At 35.6% G+C, this 23,980-nt stretch overlaps 1 protein-coding gene across 6 annotated transcripts in view; it reads right to left on the reverse strand.

The window, feature by feature from the left end:
• The window catches only part of Qki (QKI, KH domain containing RNA binding), a 133,623-nt gene that overhangs the window by 72,928 nt on the left and 36,715 nt on the right, over positions 1 to 23,980 (reverse strand). For all 6 annotated transcript variants that reach the window (XM_071612860.1, XM_071612858.1, XM_071612861.1 and 3 more), the window contains exon 3: positions 2,841 to 2,957. In XM_071612860.1, coding sequence (XP_071468961.1) covers positions 2,841 to 2,957 — 117 coding nt within the window. The remainder of the gene's footprint in view (positions 1 to 2,840; positions 2,958 to 23,980) is intronic.

A 23,980-nucleotide genomic window follows, 5' to 3' on the forward strand; every position in this document is an offset into this window, starting at 1 on the left:
TAGCAAGGGCTGGGGTTGTAGATCAGTGTTAGAGTGCTTGCCTAGCACATGTGTGAGGCACTGGATTCAAGCCTCAGGACCACATTAAGAAATAAATAAAATAAAGGTATTGTGTCCATCTATTACTTAGTCTGCTGTCACTCTATTGGGCTAGTGAAGAATTCAGCATACCAGCATCCCATCATATTTTTGTTAAATTAGGCAATCAGAAAATTAAGATTTATTATAATTTTATTTATTTATTTTATTGTCTAGGTTACTTAATTTTAACACCTAATGATAACTATGTGGACAAAAAATGGTTTTTCCTTTTAATCTTCTAAAATACACCTCAATCAGACTTATATCAATACTTACTTTTGTATTCATTTGTTTGTCATAACTTTTTCTTTAACGAAAATAAGAGCCAAGAAATAAATGATAAAAATCTCCCATTCTGACTTTACTTGTAACAATTTTAAGAGGACAGCCCAGTAACTTCAGCATGAAACATGCTTATGTGGTTAAAGTTTTGTTATGTGCCACAGATTTAAATGAAGATTCCAAAAAACATTCTTGTTGCTATAAATCTATACAAGAATTTTTAAAATTTACATAGGACATTATCAACTACATGGAAGCCATACAAGTTAACATTCTATGTACAAAGCATGTTAATCTATCATCTTAACAAATGTAAAATGTAATTGATTGCTAAATTTTATTTTCTGCTGTTTTATTTTTCTTACATTATGTTCAATGTACAAAATTATCTTTTAGTCGACAACAGTAGAAAATAAAACTGACGAACTGTTTCTATTTGTGATTAAGACAAAGTGGTCAAGACAGAATTTGAAAACACCAACCCCTAGGGGGGAAAAAAAAACAGAAAAGCTATGATAACACAGGATAGATACAAGCAATAAGAATGTCTTTCATTTTCAAAGCTGAATAAACTGTAGTATTCACTCATAATACTACATAAGACTCTAAAAATAAAATGTATCCAGCCTATAATTCAAGATAAAATACTTTTGAGAATCATCATGAACATTAATTGACAACTTATTAGGTGCCAAACAGCATTCTAAGTGCTTTGCAGCTCATTCAACCCTCACAATCACATTATCACTTCCATGTCATATGGCACCGAGAGATTAAATTATTTATCCAAGGTCACAAAGCTGTTGTGTGGCAGAACCAAGATTGAAAACTAAGCAATCTGTTGCAGAGCTCACTTTTAATCATTTTAATTCTTCTGCGAAAGACAGCTGATAATGTTATTTATTCATGATGCTGAACTACACAGTTCTAAGTTCTAATCCTTGTCTGTGAGTACCATGTGAGTGAAGTGAGCAGGCCATTATTACAGAAGTAGCAGAAGCTCAGGAGAGGGAAATATTTTCTTCACTGACTTTCCTCTGATATAAAAATTGTGGGGTGAAGACTGCTGTTTGCAATTGTGGAGTTCCTACTAATGCCAATGTCATCCCAAGTTCAAACATGGAAACCAAAGATTTATGGCAACACTCACTTGAAAAGACACACTGTTGATGCTAAAATGTTTAAGATCCTAATGAATTTTTTTTTAAATACAACATCTAAAACACTCAAGAACTTTATAATCTCATGAAAATGCCTCAAACTCAACAGAAAATTTAAAAATAATGATATCTTTTTTTCCTCAGACGTCTTAGCTACATGGTCCTGTCTATGGGGGCGGGGGGAGAGGTGGGGTGAGGGGTGGTAGAGATAATTAAATCCACACAGCTTATAAGAGGGCTGGAGTATAAATTAGGAAGAAAATGAAGCCAGCAATCTTGTTGGTGGTGCTGTTCATTCTATCAGCTCCATAGAACAATTCAACACATAAGTTCCAACACAAGCTGATCACAACTCTATTATTTAATGGCATGAAGGCACTTTCAAGTCAATGTATCAGAAGAAGAAGAAGAAGAAGAAGAAGAAGAAAAAAAAAATCACCCTTCCTAATAATAACTTTCACCTTTAGCAATCAAAATCTAGGTACTTTAGATTAGTGTCTCTCTCTTTTTTAAAAAGCATTCTACCTTACAGTATTACTGTAAAATAAAACTAGGTAAATAAAATCTCCCTAATAAAATTCAAGACAAAAGAGTTTGATATTCACATTAAACTAGCAAAATAAGGAAAAGAAGGTAGGAGGAGAAAGAACAGGAATAATACATTTTAAAGTAAAATGCCTAACTAAAACACAAGGGCTGGGGTTGTGGTTCAGTGGTAGAGCACTTGCCTAACACATGAGGCACTGAGTTTGATCCTCAGCACCACATAAAAATAAATAAAACAAAGGTATTTTGTCCATCTACAACAACAACAACAAAAATTTTCAATGCCTAAAAATAATTTACAGTTGAGATACAATGTTGCTGAAACCAATCTCATATGGTTAGTAATAAGCCTTTGTTTTAACAGATTTCTATGTCTTTTAACTGTCCCAGTGATTTGACATACAACTACAGTTAAAATTCATGAGACCAATCCCGTTTACAGCTCATCAAAAGAAAACTTTTAGGCTTTTCAAGCTTTTACTTGCATATTTTCATAGACAACATGATAGTCTAATTTCCACATGGAGGTTTCTCAAGTATAAAATATTAAAGTTAAATTAACACAATGGAGTAACATAATACTTTATTCCTAAGTGTAAAATGGTGATTAACAAAGGGGGAAAAATCAGAGAAACACCTTAAAAAATGTTTCAGAGTTCCTAACATGGAGTATCAAGTTTTACACCTAAAAGATATGAAACTTTACTATTAGCATGAAAAAATATAAGTAAATTATTCACACAAAGACTTGCCCGTCTTTCAAGGACTTACCTTCTTTTTATCTCTCATTGAGCCTTTGCCTCGGACCATTATTTTACATCCAGTTTCTGCTTCAAGCTGTTTAGCGGTAAGTCCTCTGGGTCCAAGGATTCTCCCAACAAAATTAAACTGGAAAAACAAAGAACCACAAATTATTCATTTGCTATTATGGTCCTTAAAGTTATTTTAAAGTATATATGTATGTATGTACGTACGTACGTACCTATGTGTAATAAGAAGTAAAATTTAGAGCCCTCATGAATCTCATGACAAGTTTGGGATAAAACTATTGTTTTCTCATTGTTTTAAATAAAATTATCATTCGTATTAACACAAACTATGAATTAGAAACAATACCCGCTACACACAGGAGCTATACAGAATTGTCCACAAGTACATAATGTAAACCAGAGTATATTAAAGAGCTGACGAATGATTAGATGCCACCTAAGAATATAAACCTGTTCTATAAATTTCTGTCTCTTCCAGATGTCGGGTGCTGAATCAATTGCTCATTCTGTTAGTAGTGATTACCCTGTATGATTTGGGGGTGGGGGGGGGGCGCCTGAGGAAAAGTCCTACTTTTCATAACCAAAAAAGTCATACTTTCTCCAGATAGAAACGTATACATTACAATTCTGAGTGGGCTGCTACAACATTGAGGGCCAAATCTGTATTCTACCCTACATGCTAAGTCTTGAGAATATATATTTTTCATCATATTTCTTGGAAAATTTCATGTCTGCATCTTTACTTTCCTTTATTTTTTTCCATTTCCATCTTTAACTTACACTTCTATTTTTTTCTAAGGAGCCTAAACTCTTTCTTTCCATGAATAAGTCAGTCATATAAGCAAGTGTATAAATGAAACTTATTTTCATCCAACAGAAACTTCTAGACTCACATGTGAAAGTTTCTTTATATTAAGGCAAATGGTTTTTAGACATTTTACTTTAAAATGTATTATTTCTGTTTTCTGCTTTTTCCTTCTGTCATTATCTTGTTTAGCTATTTTAATTAGTAAATAACCAAATATCTGTGTGTGCATATTGAAAGTATATTTTCTTCATTTGCATATCATCTGCATAAAAACAATGAGTGTCTTCCACCAGGTCCATAAAAACTCATGAGTGGTTTTCATTTATTTAATAATAAAAAAATACCGATTCTTATGCATACAATTTCCCACCTTTCTCTTGCATTTATCCTACTGTTAGTGTATCATTATATCAAAGTAACAAGCTAGAATATTTACTGGTGGTCACGAGAAGCTGGGTACTTCCTTCACTCTTCTATACTCCAAAGGCGCTCTCTGCCTCAAAGGGGCTTGCCTTTGAGAAAGTGATTCTCATGTGAAAGGGGGGTAATTAATGCACGTGCATTCTCTGAAAAAAGTCTCCTCCCCCTAGGGATTCTGATACAGCCCCTAGTTGAGACTCTCATCCTTTGATCTATATGCACTTGACTAACTCTATAAGACCCCCGATTCTGAAATTTGCCCAAGCCACCTATTTACATTCAAATAAACCCTGTTATTCTTTACCAGTTTCTTAGCTATAATATTTCATCTACCTTTTGACGGAGTCTAAACACAACTGTCATCTATTTTAACAAGGAATTTTCTTTTTAGAATCCCCAGTCAACCTTACCATCCCACATCTCCAATCTGAAAAAACTAATAGTATACTAAGGTGAAGTGCTTAAACTCTGAAAACACAAAAATTCATTCAATTGATATCCAAGCTCCAATGAAACAGTTAATTAGGAATTTCAGAGTCACATCAAATAAACCTTGACTACATAATGAAGGTGGTAACACTATCTGATAGAGCTATACTGACAGCTGTGCACACAGCATACATAGTTTAAGTTTGGCATAGAGTAGGCAATTAATTGTCTCCTAATCCCACTGCACATTCTCTTCAGGAAACCTCAACCCTTTGGCTCACTTAACAATCAAGCTTAGGATGTCACAGAAAAGGATATGATCAATGGCAAATTATATTTTGTAATAAAACAGCACAGCATATTACACTGGCAGCTGCCTCACACATCTCATGTTTACCACAGTCTCTTGACTGCATCAAGAGGCTGCACAGACTAACTTATACAATCCAGGTTTGTGTAAGCATACTCTCCGATGTTCCCATAGCTACAAAATTACATGACAACACATTTCTCAGAATATAAACCATTCATAAGCAACCTTATATAACTATACCTCAGTCTCTGGGCTCTCCATTCTATTTCACTAATCTATTTAGTCTTTCTTTTAATATCATGCTGTATTAACTACAGTGACATCTTGGTATGCAGTAAAGCAAGTTCTTCTACCTTGCTCTTCAAGAGTGTCTTGGCTGTTTGTGGCCTGCCACATATTTTCACACATATTTTAGAATGAGTTGCTCAATTTCTAAAATAATATTTTTAAGAATTTTCATTGGAATTCTACTATAATATAGTGTATATTCAAAACCATAAACATGGTATATAACTTCTCCATATGATTAGGTCATCTTTTATTTTTCCCTTAAGAACGTAAACTTTTAATGTATTTTTCATTAAGCCTTTACTCTCACTTAAAACTTAACTCCTAGAAATTCATAGGATTTTTTTCTGTCGTCGTATATATTTTTAAAATTTTTTTCCCTTAAAAAAAAAAAACATATAATTGGTTTTCCTATAAACTTGTATGCAACAATCTTGTTTTATTATTATTGATTCTTGTTTTTTCTGTATATTCTTTAGAATTATTTATTTTTTTCCTGTATATTCTTTAGAATTATTTATGTAAATGATCACATCACTTGCAAATAAGTTATATTTTTTCCTTCCAACTATATATTTTTATTTCTTCTTGCTATCCTTTACAACACTGTCAATACACCAAAATTCAAGATTAAAGATTTCAAAAGTTCACCCCTAAAAGTTTGAAGTAATGTGTAGACATTTTTACATATATACTTTTTTAGATTATAATAAATTTAAACAAGCAAATATTAAACTAACCTTCCATTCTGAAACTCAACTTGATCATAATTCATTATTCTTCTAATAAATTAGTGGATTCAGTTTCCCAGCATTCTGGTGATTTTTAAAAAATACATTCATGAACAGAACTGACCTATAATTTTCCTTTCTCACAATATGCTTCTCAGGTTTTGGCATTAGGGTCATATTGGCCTCAAAACATATTGGAAAGTATTCTTTCTTCTTCTCCTCTTTAGGTAAGCTTCTATAAGCCTAGTGTTATTTCTTCATGAAATACTGAACAGAATTAATTGGTGATACCACCTGGGACCACAGTCTTCTCTGTAGAAAGTTTCAAATTATGGATTTAGTTTCTTTGATTTGTATTCCTTAGTATTGTCAATTGATACACTGTTTAAACACTGTTTATCTAGAAACATATCCATATTGTCTAAATTGTCAAATTTCTTGGATTAAAGTTTGTCTAATTTTCTATTTAATATATATAAGATCTGTAGTGATTTACACATAACTAAGATGGCTTTAGCAGTGTCCCACAAGTTTTCCAGACAGCATTTTTCACTTTTTACTATTTATGCACATTTCCCTTTTTCTTTCATTCTCCAATAATTCTCCTTTGCTTTTATTGATTGGGATGGAAAGATTTTAAACAGGTTCAGAGCTGGACACAGTGGCATAAGCCTGTAATCCCAGCAGCTCGGGAGGCTAAGGCAGGAGGATGGCGAGTTCAAACTCAGTGAGACCCTCTCTCTAAATAAAATACAAAATAGATCTGGGGAGGCTGCTCAGTTGTTGAATACCCAAGTTCAATTCCTGGTCCCCCCAAGTTGCTCCCCTAAAAAAACAGGGTCAGTATTCTTCCCTCCTCTTCACCATACTCCTACCATTTGCGATGTTTCCCACCTCTTGAATCTAGGGTAGCAGTGGCTTGCTTTGGCTGATACAAAGGATATGCCAGTTAAAAGTCAACCTTATATGTGGTTCTTAAGACCCTACAGCTCCCATGAGGATAAATATGCACTAAGGTTATTGTGGGAAGAAATACATGTGACCCAGTAACCATCAATGCCTACTGCTAGGAATCTCTCAAAAGCAGAACTGCCTGCCAACCTACAGTGGACTGCAGATTCAGACCCAAGCAGCTCTGCTGAATCCAGTCACAGAAGTGGGAGTACAAGAAATTGTTCATGTAAGTATTAAATTAAATTTGGGGGTGGTTTTAATTATAATGCAGCAATAGGTAGACAATATGTACTCATTCTCTTCATTTTGAACTTTTCTCCTCCTTGATTTCTGCTTTAGTTTTATTTTCTTCCTTCTGCTTCCTTTGGGTTTAATCTGTTACTGTTTTTCCAAATTTCTGAAAAGAATGCTTATTGTATTCTTTTATTTATTATTGGCATTTTTTCCCCTGATGCATGTATTTAAAGATTTACACATAATTAAGCTGGCTTTAGCAGTGTCCCACAAGTTTTGACAGACAGCATTTTCAATATCATTCAGGTCAAAATAATTTGATAGCTATTAAATATTTAAACGTATTTTTTTCTCATTTCAAACCTATAAGAATTTCATAATTAGCTTTGGTTTTGATTTCTAGCTTCCTACACTGTAACGAGAAAACATACCATACCATGTAAAATATTATTCCTTTTATTTGTTCAGATTTGTTTTTAAATAGGATATAATCAATGTTTGTAAACATTCTATGAGTGCCTAAAATGAATGCAAAGTCTACTTTGCATAAGATACCTGTCTCTGTGTTTTGCAGTGTTGGGGACTGAACCTAGGGCCTCAGGTATGTTAGGCAACAAGTTACCACTGGGCTAGGTCTAAGTTTATTTGTCCTTTTACTTCTGTTTACAGGCCATGTTCATTGGCATACACATATGTTAAAAAGGTATCTTTCTGTCATTATGAAATGGCCTTCTTTATTTTCAGTAAATACTTTTGCCATTAAGTCTATATTGATATTAACATGAAGATACAGTTTTTTATTTGACCTTGAGATGCATATTTCTTGATTACATACTTTGAATCTTTTCCTATTATTATATTTTAAATGGTATTCCTATGAACAGCATTTTGTTTCTTCATTCAAACTGTCAATCTTTCAATTTTAACTTAACTCATTTATACTACATGGATTTATATCAACCTTCTTACTAAGTGAAGGTCTAGTTTTACTAATGACTGATCAAGTTGATCTTTTCTCTCTTCTGGCTGCTTTTAGGACTTCCATTTCATCATTAGTTTTCAGCAGTTCTAATATGATGTACCTAGATGAGGTTCTCTTTATATTTAGCATGGTTAGGAGTCAGTTTCACAGATCTATGACTTTCTTTCTTTGATTTTTAAGTTCTCAATCACTTCAAAACTCTACTCCTGCCGCATTCTTTCTCCTTTTAATACAATTACAAAAGTTATAACTTCACACTATATTCCTTTCATTCATCATACACCATTAATAGTTTGAATGTGAAGTGTCCCCCAAAGGCTTACGTGTGCAACGAGGTGAAAAGATCAGGTCATGAGCCTTAACCCAATCAGTGACCAAATCACCTGCTGGGATTAACTGAGTGGTAACTGAAGGCAGGTAGAGTGTGGCTGGAGAAATGGGGCATGGCTTTGGGGGTATATCTGTATCTGCCAAGTGGAGATATCTATCTCCCTCTCTCTCCCCCTCTCCTCTCTGCTTTCTGATCATCATGTGAGCTGCTTCCCTCCACCATACTCTTCTGCCATGGTGTACTACCTCATCTCAAGCCCCAAGAATGGAGCCTGCTGTCCATGTACCAGAACCTCTGAAACCATGAGCTCCCAAATAAACTCTTCCTCTTCTACAATTGTTATGGTAAGAGCTTTTAGTCACAGCAGCAAAAAAGCTAAAACACTCATAGAGTATACCTTTTATTCCTCATACCCTCTCCTGTATTTCCCATCCTTCTGTGTCTCAGTGATAAAGATTTTCTTTTGGGTTGTCCTCCAGAGTTCACTAATTCTACCGTCAAATGCTTCTAACCTCTGTCAAACTCATCTTAACTCATGGAAGTTAAGGATGTTTTGGTTTTACATTTTTTGGTTTCCATGTTTCTGCTTTCTTACACTTTCTTACACTGTTCTTACAAAGTATGAATCTGATAATTCTAACATCTAGAATTTCTGGGTGTTTGATTTTCTTGTTTATTCAGATTTTTGTTTGCAATATTGCTCCCTATATGATTGGTTATTTTTCATCCTTTGTCAGACACCATAGTTAATAAATACCTTATAGAAATAACAAAAACCTAAGATGATGTTATCTTATTTCAGTAAGGATGTATGTTAGCTTCTACTATGCACCTATAGTTACCAGCAACCCAAGATCATTCAATACAAGTTCCCTTACTGAGAGCCAATTCTGAGTTAAGATGCAGTCTCTGAGAGGATCTGGGATGCTCTAAGTGAAGGGTGACTCCTAGAGTGCATACCCATCTCTAGCCAAAGAAAAGTCTGAACAGGAGGGTAGTCTATAAAGTCCAATTTCTGTCATGCAAAGCTCAAGCCTCTCAGCCATCCTCCCCAGATTCAGCAAACATAACCAAATGAAAAAGTCAGGATTACATTCTTAATCATCTGGCCTCCTAAGGATGTTATCTTCTTGATGGGGCTCTGATGCATTCAATCAGATTTTTTCTTTCCTACTAGGTCCTATATCACTACTACCACTTTGCTGATCTGAACTACTTTGTACTTAAACGGAGAAATCCACTAAGCACTTTTTAAGAGGATGCCTTTTAATCTAAATTGATACAGAATTAACATAATTTCAGACAGTATGGGGTAAAAATTTATTGGAAGGAGGGTCTAGTTAAAAAAAAAAGAAAAACTTCACAGAAAATCTTACAGAATTTATCTACCTGCCTGGCCCTGTGTCTGTCTCTTGTTAGCTCTTCCTACTTTTCTGTTAACTTTTTAACTTACCCAGTTTATATAATCAAGGATTCTACAGATCTTTTCGCCCCATTTCCCCAATCAAGACAAAGTAATCTTTACATCCCCTCATTCATTAATTTTGTATAGTTTTGGTTATTTTTTAGAATATAAAATGGCCTTTCATTTTCAAATTCTATTCAGCAAAACGTTTATTCAAGACTTGCTAGCTGCCAAGAAATGAAACAGATATGAGGGGTTAAAAAAAGAAAAAAGGAAATGCCTGCTCAAGAAGTCTGTGAAAATGCCTTTTCTCTATTTGTTTCCTTGACTATTTCTTAAAACAAGTAAACTTGTCAAATAGTTGTACTTTATACAGATCTTTTTCAAATCAATTCATATGCTAGATATATCTCAAACATGACCCCCAAAAGTCTGGAAAAATGCACTGGAGATAGTTTAGCACATCAAATAGGTAACTGGTTTTGACTAGTTGATCTACCTTTTCTGACTACTGCAAGAGCTTTCTCTGATACATCCTGCCCTTTTCATATACTAAACCTCCCCTTGCCTGAACCAGGGCTTCAAAACTATACAGAAAAAAAACGCTTCTCACAGCTAATTAGGCATTGTAATTACTACTCGCTAAATTAAAAAATGTTCTTAAACTACATGAAGCCAAAACATTGAATCTGGACATAATTGGACATTTTTTTTTTAATCTTAAAAAACAGTCACTATTAAGAAGCAACAGACAGAAAAGTATGTTGAAGTGCATAACATCGGGATTCTAATGCAGTTGAAACTGTCAAGGTCGTTCCTTCCCAAAATGTTATAAGTAGAGAATGAAAAAAAAAAAAATTACTCATAGCAGCTGCTTTGTCTACTGCAACCGACTTCCAAGTTAATATCCTTTGCCTTGCATTAAAATTCATTCTGTGTTGATTTATCATGCCAGTTCTGCAGCTTCATTCAATTAAAACAATGTCACAACACTTTCAAAGAAAATCATTTCAAACAGCCTGAGCCAAGTACAACTTTGAAAGCCTAAATAAGGGAAAGAAAAAAAAAAAAAAAAAGGTATTCATTAACCCCACTGTTTAAGTGCTGATATTTTCTATGGCTCACCAATTATATTTCTGCCAAGTGGCATGTTAGTTTCTTAAGAGGTTTAACAACAAAAATGTCTAATGCTATTCACTGATGCTCACGACATTTTTAATAGAAATGATATATTTCTCAATGGTAAAATGCAAAATTATGAAAAATCTTTCCATTAATTTTTTAAGAATTCTACAATTAAAGATAAAACTTCCTGTGACACATTATCAAAACCAATAACTGATAAAAAGTGTATTTTCAAAAGCATCTCAGTGAAACTTCCAACAACTATTAAAGAGTAATAATCTCTGCTTAAAATTTTGTAATTAAAAAAACTATAAAAGAACATGTACTTTATTGCTTTTTGGAAAAAGAAATTGACAATCTGTTTTTAAATATCATGTCTAATATTCAAGGTGACTTTAGTAGACACCTTAAAACCCTTACATTATCTCACAAAAGTTGTATTAAAACACACCCAAAAACATGTGTGTGGATATTTGTTAATGAAGTCTCACTTAGCAGAAGAAAATAAAGAACCCCCTCTAATTTAGCCAACACTACTCTGTTTATTTGTGTACATATTTAAGATGAGAAAAGAATAGTGAGCATTCAACCAGTTTAAAATATCAGAATGAATATTTCAAAATGTCTTGTGGCCATGGAAAGCAAATGCCTTATTCCTTTTCTACCATCATCATTAATTTTAGATAAGTAGCCAAATATGTCCCCAGAGAAACAGCTAATCTACACTACGTAATTATTATAGGCATCATTTTGTAAAATCTTTCTTATATTAGGACTTAATGAACATTTAGTATTCATGGCATGTGACCCACAAGCACCGCATAAGAAAAATCTTCTTACAAACAAACCTATGTACATAAAGGCACTGACAGCTGCTGTACATAAGGAATACTACTAAGCAACTAAAAACGAAATCTGAAGTTATGCCATATGAATTAAGATATCCTAAATTAAAGAAAATCTTCATTATTGGGGATGATTATCCTTCTAGAAGCGAACTAAAAGTTAGGGGGGGAAATTAACTAATTAAAAAAAAAAAAACCATGATGGCAAGGAAGGTCAACACAAGCAGGCGACAATATTTATGAGAACATAAATGTGGAAACCTCATATACTATGCCTTTTAAAAGATCCCAAAGTACTTTTTTTGAAGTCTTTATTTTGGTTATTACCTCCTTCTTCAAGCAACACAAGCAATTCACTATTCTGTAAAATTGGCAGTCGTTTTCTTCTAATCCCTTCTTCTCTCCTTCCTATCAAACAAGTAAAACTCTTCCTCACCCACAATACTGAGTGCAAGTAATCACTCTGCAATTTCTCTGTTCCTTGATTTCCTGGAGAAGGTTTTCTCTCATTCAAAGTGAGGTAGGAGCCCTTGGCCACAAGGTTTATGATCTCCATGTTTCTTGGAGGTCATTACTTTAAGTCAGGCACAAGTTCTCTTATTTTAATTTTGAACTCACAGTGCTTTACACAACATATAACACATGAAAAACAAGTGAAATAATATTCAGCACCAACATCACATTGAAGAAGAAACATCAGCTTTTGAAACATTTTGGATTTTCAGATTAGGAACACCATGTCATTGAAGTCTATGCAAATATCCAAATGCCCCCAAATTCCAAATAGTCCAGAATTTAAAACAAACCAACCAACCTGGGATTTTTAAACTTTCAATACTTGGTGCTTCAGGCCAAAGCAAAAGATAATATAAAGACAAAAGCAAAAATAAGTGAGAAACAGAGAAGATTTAAGAAAATTAAGGCCTCCTTAAAAAAAAAAAAAAAAGAAAGAAAGAAAAACTGAAAACTTTAAGCTTGACTAACCAAGAAGAAAACAGAATGTAAAAAAACAAAATTATAAATAAAAGACACAATTGATACCAAGAAACAATTGTAAGATACTAAGAAACTACTATGAATAATCACACTCCAACAAATTGGACAACCTATATTAATAAATTCCTAGAAACATACAACCTACCCAAACTGAACTTTTAAGTTATAGATAAGCTTACTATAGTGATACTAATGTGCAGTAATCCAAACCTTCCCAACAAGGAAACACCCAAGGACCACATGGCTTCACCACATGGCTCCACCAAACACTAAGAAGAATTATGCTAATTCTTTCCAAGCTCTTTCAAAAAACTTAACAGGACAATGTACTTCCAAATTCATTTAACAAGGCCAGAATACCATTGTGCTAAAGCCAGATAAGGACAAACAAGAACACAGTATCCTTCATGAACAAGTGCAAGAAACCTCAACAAAATGAAGCACAATGGTAAGAGAGGAAAGAAGGAAGCAAGCTAACTGAAATCTGTTCTTCTAAGATCAGGAACAAGATACTGATGCCCACCCTCACCACTTCTACTCAACACAGTACTGGAAGACCTAAGCCAGAGCAACCAGGCCAAGGGCAGGAAATATAAGGCATTCAAAACAAAAAGAAGTTAAATTGTATCTGTTTGCAGGTGATATGATATTATTTAGAAAAACTCCTAAAGACAATAAACATTAAAATATTTATGGACAAAGGGACCAAATGTCAACAAGTGCTCTCCAGTGGTTCATTAAAAAAAAAAAAAAAAAAAAAGTATAATAAAGCAGGTGAAGGAAAACAATAATTGGAAATCTGGGTAAAGAGCTAAAAGGAGTTATTTGAGGTATACTAACAATTTTTCTGTAAATCTAAAATTATATCAAAATAAAACATTAAAAGTTGTTGGGGGGGGGAGAAATCCCTAAAGACTCCATTAAAAAATGGAATAAACAAATTCAGTAAAGCTATAGAATACAAAATCAAACACATTTACATACAACAAACAACATTTCTGACAACAAACTATCCAAAAGAGAAATTAAGAAAACAATCAGTTTCAATAGCACCAAAAATTATAAAATACTTTGACATACATTTAACCAAGGAGGTAAAAGATTTGTACACTGAACACCATCAAACACTGATAAGAAACTTCCTGAGGAAGATAAAATAAATACAGAAATATGTCATGTTAATGAATTTGAAGAACTAATACTGTTAAAATGTTCACACTACCCAATGTGATTTACAGATTCAATGAAATCCCTATCAAAACTCCAATGGCATTTTTCACAGAAACAGAAAATAATCCTAAAATTAATCCAATAAAGATTCCAGATAGCTAAAGCAATCTTAAGAATAAAGGTAAATGAATCACACTTTCAGATTTCAAACTATTACAAAGATATAAAACTATATGGTATTGGCATAAAAATATACACACAGAACAAGCAGACAGAAGCCCAAAAATAAACTCATGCATTTGTCAGTCAATTTTTGTCAAAGGGCATCAAGAATAAATACACAATGGGGGAAAGAACAGTTTCTTCACCAAGTGATATTGAGTATCCACAATATCAAAAGTTGGATTCACACATTTTAAAACATGAAACTGACCTCTTTATCTTACACCACATACAAAACATAAGTCAAAATAGGTCAAACACTTTTATGTACATGATCTGAAATTGTAAAACTCCACAAAATAAAGTTAAAAAGCTCTGTAACAGTGGTCTGGGCAATAATTTTTTAGATATGTTATTAAAATAAGCAACAAAAACAAGTAGAACTATATCAAGATAACAAAACTTCTACAAAGAAAATAATCCACAAAAGGAAAGAGCAACTCAATTGCTGGGAGTAAACATCTACTCACCATGTATCTGAAAAGGGGTTAATATCTAGACTATCAGAATGCTAACTTCTCAAGCAAAAACAACCTAAAACTACCTGGAATTAAAAGGAAACAAATAGCCTGAATAGATATTTTTCCAAAAAGAAGCCATACAAATGTTCAACAGACATATGAAAAAGTGCTTCATATCACCAGTGATAAGGGAAACGCAAATCAAAGCCACAATGAGCACTTCCTATCATGTGTGAGGTACTGGGTTTGATCTTCAGCACCACATAAAAATAATACAATAAAGGTATGAAAAAAAATGAAAATGTATGTTAAAAAAAAGACACAATGACATATCACCTCACACTTGTAAGAATAGCTATTGTCAAAAACACAAAAGATACCCAAGTACTGGTAAAGATATGGAAAAAAGGGAATCATGTTCACTGTAGGTGGGTATGTCAATCTGAAATCAGTATGGAGGTTCCTCAAAAAATTAAAGAAAGCTCAACCATCTATATTCTCTAGCAATGTCACTTTGGGGTATATACCCCAAAGAAATAAAATCAGTATACTGAAAAAGATACAAACATCCATGTTCTTTACAGCATCATTCACAATAGCAGAGACATAAAAACAACCCAAGATATCCATATCAGAAAGTTAAATGGATAAAGAAAATAAAATACTAGTCAGCCATAAAAGAAATCCTATCATTTTCAGAAACATGTATATACCTGGAGGACATTATGCTATAATGAAATAAGCCAAACACAGACAAATCTGCACTGATCTCTTGTGTGGAATCTAAAGTCAAACTCGCAAAACAACAAATAGAATGGTGGCTAGTGGGTGAATAAGAAATCACAGGAAAACTTTCTATCTCAATTGAGCTTGGAAAACATTTGCTTATAGGAAATAACTCTTCCCTTAAAAGAACTCCATCTTTTAAGTATTCGGAATACTAGTTCCTTTTGGCACTTGCATTTGAGACTATGAAAAGGCTTATTATTTCAGAAACTATTATACTTCCGAAAAACCTGAGTTAACAAAACCAACTGCTATCTTGAAACTCTTTGTATACTGTCTAACATTTTAAGAAATTCAGTATATCTCATACCATAAAGAGCTTATTGAATATGTGGCACATAGCAAGTCCTCAACATACCCTTAGAGAATGAAATGAAAAGTAAACTTCAAAACAAAAAACTCAGGTCAGGTCATTTAAAAAAAAAAAAAAAAAACCCAAGTCATGAAATCTGGTCTTCACTCTATTGATCTGGTTTCAGTTCTAAGTCAAAAATAATAGTTTCTCTACCTAAAAACACAAAGACATGCTTTATACTATCAAATCATACTCCTAAATTAAAACTCCAAGAGGTCCTTATGTAATCAGACATATTTCACAACTCTATAAAATATGCAATAACCTTATTAGAAAACTATCTTCAGTTTCCTGCACAAACTATCAAAGGATATACGCAGATCCCGTTTTTAATTATGAAAGAAAATTGAATGTATTAAGACCATGTCCAAGCAAAAAACGGGTTAACCTTGGTATTAAAAAAGGAGATTTTGCAGACCATTAAATAAATAAGGCTCCAACGGTTACCAACCACCTTTATCCAGTTTTAAATCCTGGAGACACATTGACCCCTGGGGAGGAGGCTACCTTGGAGAAGGAAGCAGCTCCCTACCATTCAGAAGACCCGCCACCTCTCAGGACCCTGCCACAGTCTATAGGACTCACACATCCACCTCCCTCCTATATCCCTCCTGCCTTTTGTGCTCCGGCCCTTCAGGGGCCAACTGCCCCCTCAGATATCTTTTCTCCACTTCCCCTGCCTGACCTGGCTCCCTTGCAAGAGTCTCTCCAACATAGACGGGAACAGATCCAACTTTTAAAAGAATTAAGATCCCTTGACTCTGAGCTCCGCTCATTAGCCTTAGGCACGGAGTCAACCCGAGCTGGCCCAAGGCGATCTAATACAAAGGCTAAGCCGAGCCATCGGCCAGTTCTCGCCTTCCCAGTCACCCGCAGTCAGACAGATAAGCCCAGTCAGACAGATAAGCCCGCCCAGGCTGAAGACTCAGAGGAGGATCTAGAGGAGGAAGTGGCAGAAAGGGATCAAGGGGACGAAGCGGGGGAAGGGCAAGAGGAAGATCAGGGCTCAGAGGATGAGGAGTTCACCCCTAGGCAGGAAGAAACCCAGAGTGTCTACAAAAAATTAAGCCTGCATTTTCTTGAAAAACTTAAAAAGGCTTGTGCTCACTATGGCCCCACGTTGGGCGCCAAATGTCCCGTCCGGCAGGACACATCAACACATCAACGTGGGCAGCAAACCTAGATGGGGAGGAATGAAGGGACAAGAGACAGGAAAGGAGACAGCAAGACAAAAATTCTGATCAAGCTGCAAACTTTTATTGTTCACATAGGGGTATTTATATGCTGGGGATGGGGAAGCTCTCTAATCAACAATTGCTGGATGTGGGTGGTAAAACTGCCAGGTGCAAGATGTCTGATGATCCTGATAACCGCAGGATGTTCCAGGGAGATAGGAACAGGATGCCTCCCAGGCAGGATGTCTCCCAGGGGGCTGTCAGGCTAATCTTTGAAGGAGAATTTCCTTCTAGTCCCCGACATTTTGATTTAACATCCATTCATTAATCAGTAAAACAAAGGTGAAAGTAGTTTATGTCAAAACTTCTGAAGGCTCTTGGCCAATCCCCAAACACAAAAAAGCCAAGAGTCAAAGATCTACAGAAAGACAATTCTGCCCCCATCTCTGAGTACCCCTCCAAAACAAATGTCAGCTCAAGAGCTCATTCACAGGTGACAATTCTGAAAAAGAGAAGAATATCAAACAACTCTGACTAACCCAGAAGTCTGATTAGCCAAATTTTACCTGCAAATTCAGGAAAATTAAAGAGAAAGAGTGTTTATAACTCCATTCCCCTACTAAAATAAGATTAGGCTGAGCACCCTATATCTAAAAATACTTGGGCAAGTGTTTCAGATTTACTGGACTGACCATCTGAATTCAAACAATGTGAAATCCAAATTGCTCTGAAACCTAAAACTGGCACCCAAAATGTTTGGGCATTTTGGATTTTCAGACTAGGGATGCTCAAATTGTGTTATAAGGGAGACTACAGAAAGTACCAAGAATGATACTACAAACCTTTACTATCAATCATAGTTACCATGCGATCCTACGAACTGGGGAAAAACAATTTGAAAAGGCATTTATCCATCATACAAACCCTCCGACAATGTGCCATTATGATGGCCTAGACTCATAAAAGATGCATCTCAAGGACATCAAATTTAAAACCCATTTTTATTTTTTATTTTTTTTTTAATTTTTTATTGTTGGTTGTTCAAAACATTACACAGTTCTTGATATATCATATTTCACACTTTGATTCAAGTGGGTTATGAACTCCCATTTTTACCCCATATACAGATTTCAGAATCACATCAGTTACACATCCATTGCTTTACATATTGACATACTAGTGTCTGTTGTATTCTGCTGGCTTTCCTATCCTCTACTATCCCCCTCCCCTCCCCTCCCCTCCCCTCCCCTCTTCTCTCTCTACCCCCTCTACTGTCATTCATTTCTCCCCCTTGTATTATTTTCCCCTTTCCCCTCACTTCCTCTTGTATGTACTTTTGTATAACCCTGAGGGTCTCCTTCCATTTCCATGCAATTTCCCTTCTCTCTCCCTTTCCCTCCCACCTCTCATCCCTGCTTAATGTTAATCTTCTTCTCATGCTCTTCGACCCTACTCTGTTCTTAGTTACTCTCCTTATATCAAAGAAGACATTTGGCATTTGTTTTTTAGGGATTGGCTAGCTTCACTTAGCATAATCTGCTCTAATGCCATCCATTTCCCTGCAAATTCTATGATTTTGTCATTTTTTAATGCAGAATAATACTCCATTGTGTATAAATGCCACATTTTTTTTATCCATTCGTCTATTGAAGGGCATCTAGGTTGGTTCCACAGTCTTGCTATTGTGAATTGTGCTGCTATGAACATCTATGTAGCAGTGTCCCTGTAGCATGCTCTTTTTAGGTCTTTAGGGAATAGACCAAGAAGGGGAATAGCTGGGTCAAATGGTGGTTCCATTCCCAGCTTTCCAAGAAATCTCCATACTGCTTTCCAAATTGGCTGCACCAATTTGCAGTCCCACCAGCAATGTACAAGTGTACCCTTTTCCCCACATCCTCGCCAGCACTTGTTGTTGTTTGACTTCATAATGGCTGCCAATCTTACTGGAGTGAGATGGTATCTTAGGGTGGTTTTGATTTGCATTTCTCTGACTGCTAGATACTGCTACATACTGTGGGGTCAGGCTCCAAATTCCTCAATAGGACACCCATAGCACAAAAGTTAATAACTAGAATCAACAAATGGGACTTACTCAAACTAAAAAGTTTTTTCACAGCAAAAGAAACAATAAGAGAGGTAAATAGGGAGCCTACATCCTGGGAACAAATCTTTACTCCTCACACTTCAGATAGAGCCCTAATATCCAGAGTATACAAAGAACTCAAAAAATTAGACAATAAGAGAACAAACAACCCAATCAACAAATGGGCCAAGGACCTGAACAGACACTTCTCAGAGGAGGACATACAATCAATCAACAAGTACATGAAAAAATGCTTAAAACCCATTTTTAAAAGCAGATAATCAGTTATCATCACATAGAATTACAATTTAATCATTAAATCAGAGCAAAAAATCTTTTCAAGTATACACAGGATGACTCTAACCTGTAAAGGCTAGACCCTGCCAATATTTGGAACTTACCTACTAATCTGGCCAAGCCTATAAAACAATTTCTAAGGACCCAAAATTGATAATCAGGCAACTATACTGGCAAAACTATTGCCGATTCATTTGAAATACAGCACCTTTTACTTAATGTCATAGTTAATTTCACTGATACACATTTATAAGATCTCCACATTTTCAAACAAATCCTTAATAACTTGCCAAATTACCAGTTTGATGGTCTAAATAAAACTTCGACCTTCATGTCTCTTGATAAACAGACTAAAATATTTCATACAGTAAGTTTCACCTTTTATCTAAGACTGAGCTCCTTTAAAAATAAGATTACTATTCTTATTCATGAGCATTCAGACCATATTAAGTGTCTATCAGGTGCCGTACATTTGTTACCTTTATCTCTCCAAACAATTTTGAAGTGGACCTTATAACTATATAGACAAAGAAACAGATTCTTAAAAAAAAAGACATGTGCTCAAAGCTAATATAATAATTTCAATTATTTTGCTGCAAATATCTGTTCCAGTCCCCTTCTCATGAGTAACTTGATATGATTAATGCTAGATTTCTCAACCTCAGCAAGTACTAACATTTAGGGCTAGGTAATTCTTTCTTGTGGTATGCTAGCCTGTTCATTGTAGGATGTTTAATAACATTCCTAGCCTCCACCCCATAAGTACTGGCAGTACCGGCCCCTTTCAAGTTTTATCAGCCAAGAAAATCTCCAAATATTGCCAATGTCCCTGAAGACAAAACTGTTCCCAGTTGAGAAGCACTGGAATACTAGCAGATGGGACAAAAGCAGAGGTCTTACACATGCTTATGCAATTTTGCTTGGATCTGGCATTTCAGTGATCTATAATAAGAGCATGCCCCCTCAAGTAGCTACTGCCCCTCCAGCCCAGCAAGAACATAAATATAGAAGACCTAATTAATCTCACCCACCAATAGCCTAGATCAACTTAGTCTGAGTTTCAATCATCAGAACCTCAGCCAACACAGATATCCATGAGGATCTGTTTATTAGTTTAAGCCTCTGAGTTTTAGAGTGTTTCATTGTAGAGTATTACTAAGGCAACTGCTAAAAATTCAGCCAGCAAAGGGATAAAAACTGATTTTAAACCTAGGCCTGGCCAAGAACAGTGGCGTACATCTGTGATCCCAGGGGTTCAGGGGGTGAGGCAGGAGGATTGCTGAGTTCAAAGCCAACCCCAGCAAAAGCAAGGCGCTAAGCAACTCTGTGAGAACCTATCTCTAAATAAAAAACAAAACAGGGCTGGCCATGTGGCTCAGCAGTTAAGTGCCCCTAAGTTCAATCCCCAGTACACCACCACCACCCACAAAAAAAAAAAAAAAAAATTTTTTATATATATATATATATATATATTATTAGGCTTGTCTTGACTCAAACGCCAACTACCATCTTGAGATTTTTAAATCAAAATATTCTCACCCCCAGATTGTGTTTGGTACACAGAAAGATGCAACAAAAATCTGCTGTATTAGTTTATTAATGTAAACTTTGAAAAACTTTTTAATGCATTTTCAATAAGACTGCTCATATGAACTTCTCATTCCCACATCATTAAGCCAAGGGCTAAAAAACATTATGTTTGGGCATGATACAGCACTACGCCATTTTTCAGGTTCTGAATCTAAGGCTTCCTTCTTTTATCTGTCCCAGAGCTCTACATAAACAAGTACAAAATACTCTGGGCTGGAGATACAGCTTGATAATAGTAGTTCTTGCCTAGCATGAGAGGCCTTACATTTAATATTCAGCCCCACCCCAAAAACATTAAAACAGAAAACAAAATACTGCCTTCAATTTAATGCTGACTTCTATAGTAGCCAAATGCAAATGACAAAAATATTAAAATATTGTTTTCATATTTAAAAGAATAAGCTTCAAACAAGTGTGCACAATGAATATTCTCTGTGCATCTAACATTTATCAGATACTGTTCTAAGCACTGAGAATATAACCCTGAAAAAGAAAACTTAGAAAAATTCCCTGCCCTCATGGATCTTCCATGCTTGTTAACAACATTTACAGAGCATCAAGGTATTTTCCAAGTGCTTTACATGTTTTAAACCATTTAGTCTTCATAATCCTGTGAGAAACTTAGTATTTTTCCATTATGAGGTGAGGAAACTGAGGAACTAGTTACAAAACAAACAGAAGAGCTAGCCAGAGTCTGGGTCTGAGTTCATACTTCTGGACATTATGGTACCCTGCCCCTCTAAAGCTTTAATAATAAAAACATTTTATCCCAACAGGATGAACTCATTCTCACAACTCAAGATTTTATACAGACAGGGGAAGAAAAGAAGCATACAAAATGATCTCTAGGATGTTTTAAGTGAAGACTAAGAATGCATGTTCTTTTAATGCAGCCAAAATTTAATGCATAATTCTGAAATAAATTTTTCCCACACGGCCAAAATCTGACAGACTCTCCTGGTTTACTTTAACTTAAAAAAAAAAAAAGCAAAATTAATCTCCTCTTATATGCCAGTTATTACTCTATATTAGTAACCTCCAAGAAGAAAAACTAATAACTGTGTTCAGATTCCAACTTTGCTAAACTTAAGTGCTCCTAACAGGAATTTAAAATTAGGATATTAAAAAACTTGTCTGGAGGATCAAAACTTTTGTATCCATTTCTCTCCTCCTTTCTGGGATAACAAAAGCATCTCATAAAATCAGATCTCTACCTGCCTGACACCTCACATCTGAATGCCTATCTTCAAGCTTCACATCTCTATCCGAATCATGGAACCCCGTCTTCCCCAAAGCTATTCCCTCCTCAGTCTTTCCTGTCTCAGAAATGCAATTGCACTCCAGCTGACCAAATTCCACCTTTGGGCCATTCCTGACTCAATTCAAATTTAATCTATCACCAAATCCTATCAGTTCTAACCTGAAAATATGCAAACCACGCCTTTCTTAGATCTTCTAGTTTAAGTCCCCTCCCCTGCCTCCCGACTAGTTTCCCTGCTCACCCAACTGTCCACATTCTCTCCACAAAGCAGACAGAAGGAATATATCAAAAACCCAGTGAGCATTCCTTGGCTAAAACCATATGAATGGCTTCTTCTTTCACTCCAAATAGCATTCAAAATTCCCATTGAGCCCAAAGGCACTAACAAATAAGGCTCCTCTGCTAACCTTCTACTAGCACAATCCACAGACAAGGTCACACCTGAGTTGCTGCACTCCCTTTTCACTCTGCCCAGTTTGTGTTCCCCTAGATGGTTTTCATGTTTTCCTCCCCATGATTGTTCTTGTATGCATCTCTTATTTTTTAGAAATTTTTTTAATATTTATTTTTCAGTTTTCGGTGGACACAACATCTTTATTTTATTTTTATGTGATGCTGAGGATCAAACCCAGCGCCCCGCACATGCCAGGCGAGCGTGTTACCACTTGAGCCACATCCCCAGCCCCTGCATTTCTTATCATTTTATAAGAAACTCTTTCCCTGAGAACCCCTAGAAATGAACTGCCCCCTCCCGCAGTCACTGTTCATCTATGTACCACACTTTGTGCTTCTCCATAGCAAGTACTACACCAAAAAGTATACATTCATTTGCTTACTGTCCGTGTCTGCCCCAGAAATGCTCACTCTGCAACAGTAGGCACACTGTTTAGTCCATTCTCTCCACCTCCTGGAACAATGCCTGACAAAACATCCAAGCCTGTGATCATCCACCTGGCAGCCTGGATTATTCTGATGATGAAGGCAAATTTACAGCAATAATTCTAAAACTAAGCATGCATCAGGATAATCTACAGGACTTGATAATGGGAAGATTAGGGTTAGGGGTGTAGCTCAGTGCTTACCTAGCATGCTTCAGGCCCTAAGTTCTATTCCTAGCGCCACAAAGAAAAAAAAAAAAAAAAACCTACAAAGGTGGTGGGGGAACCAGATGCTGGGCCTCTGCGCCATAGTTTCTGACTTAATCTGGGACTGGGCTTGAACATTTACAAGTTCCCTGGATGCCGCAGTCCGGCTGTGGCCCTCAACACCTGGAGGTGTGGGTACTTTGGCCCAAGAACCATAGTCTGAGAACCACTGATTCACACAATATTTAGCTCCAACACACAAGTGGCAATACCAGCCCATGGTGTCAAGGAGTCACAACTGGTAAAAGGAGGAAAGGAAGAGAGTGAAAAGATGCCCTCTGGACCCATGCCAGGTGCTCACTTAGAAAACTGTATAAAAAAAGTCTTTTTAATAATACAGTATAAATATTCTTCCCTGAATGGGATTTATTAAAGAATAGATGGAAACAGATCAAGGTTATAATCTATTAAAGTCTTATGGCACATATATATTTATGTTAATGACTGCTACTCAAACTTTATCCCCCAGGGTTTAAAAAGCAGATGAGAAAGCTTATATCCTTTAGGGGACACTGAAATACTAAACAGTGCAGACCTCAGTTGGGACACTTTTTCCCATCTCTAGGAATAACCCTAACACTGAGGGCAGGCCTACAGCAGTCATGCCTAGCTTACAATCTGCCTCTCCAGTCATGGCAGATTGGTTCAAAATGCATTCTTTTCAAGAATTGGAAATTTGAAGATAAAGCCTTGTAACAAAAGGCCCAGTGTCTGAATTTATAAAGCAAAACTTCC

This window comes from Marmota flaviventris, chromosome 6 (genome assembly GCF_047511675.1).
Source record: "Marmota flaviventris isolate mMarFla1 chromosome 6, mMarFla1.hap1, whole genome shotgun sequence".
Lineage (NCBI taxonomy): Eukaryota > Metazoa > Chordata > Mammalia > Rodentia > Sciuridae > Marmota > Marmota flaviventris.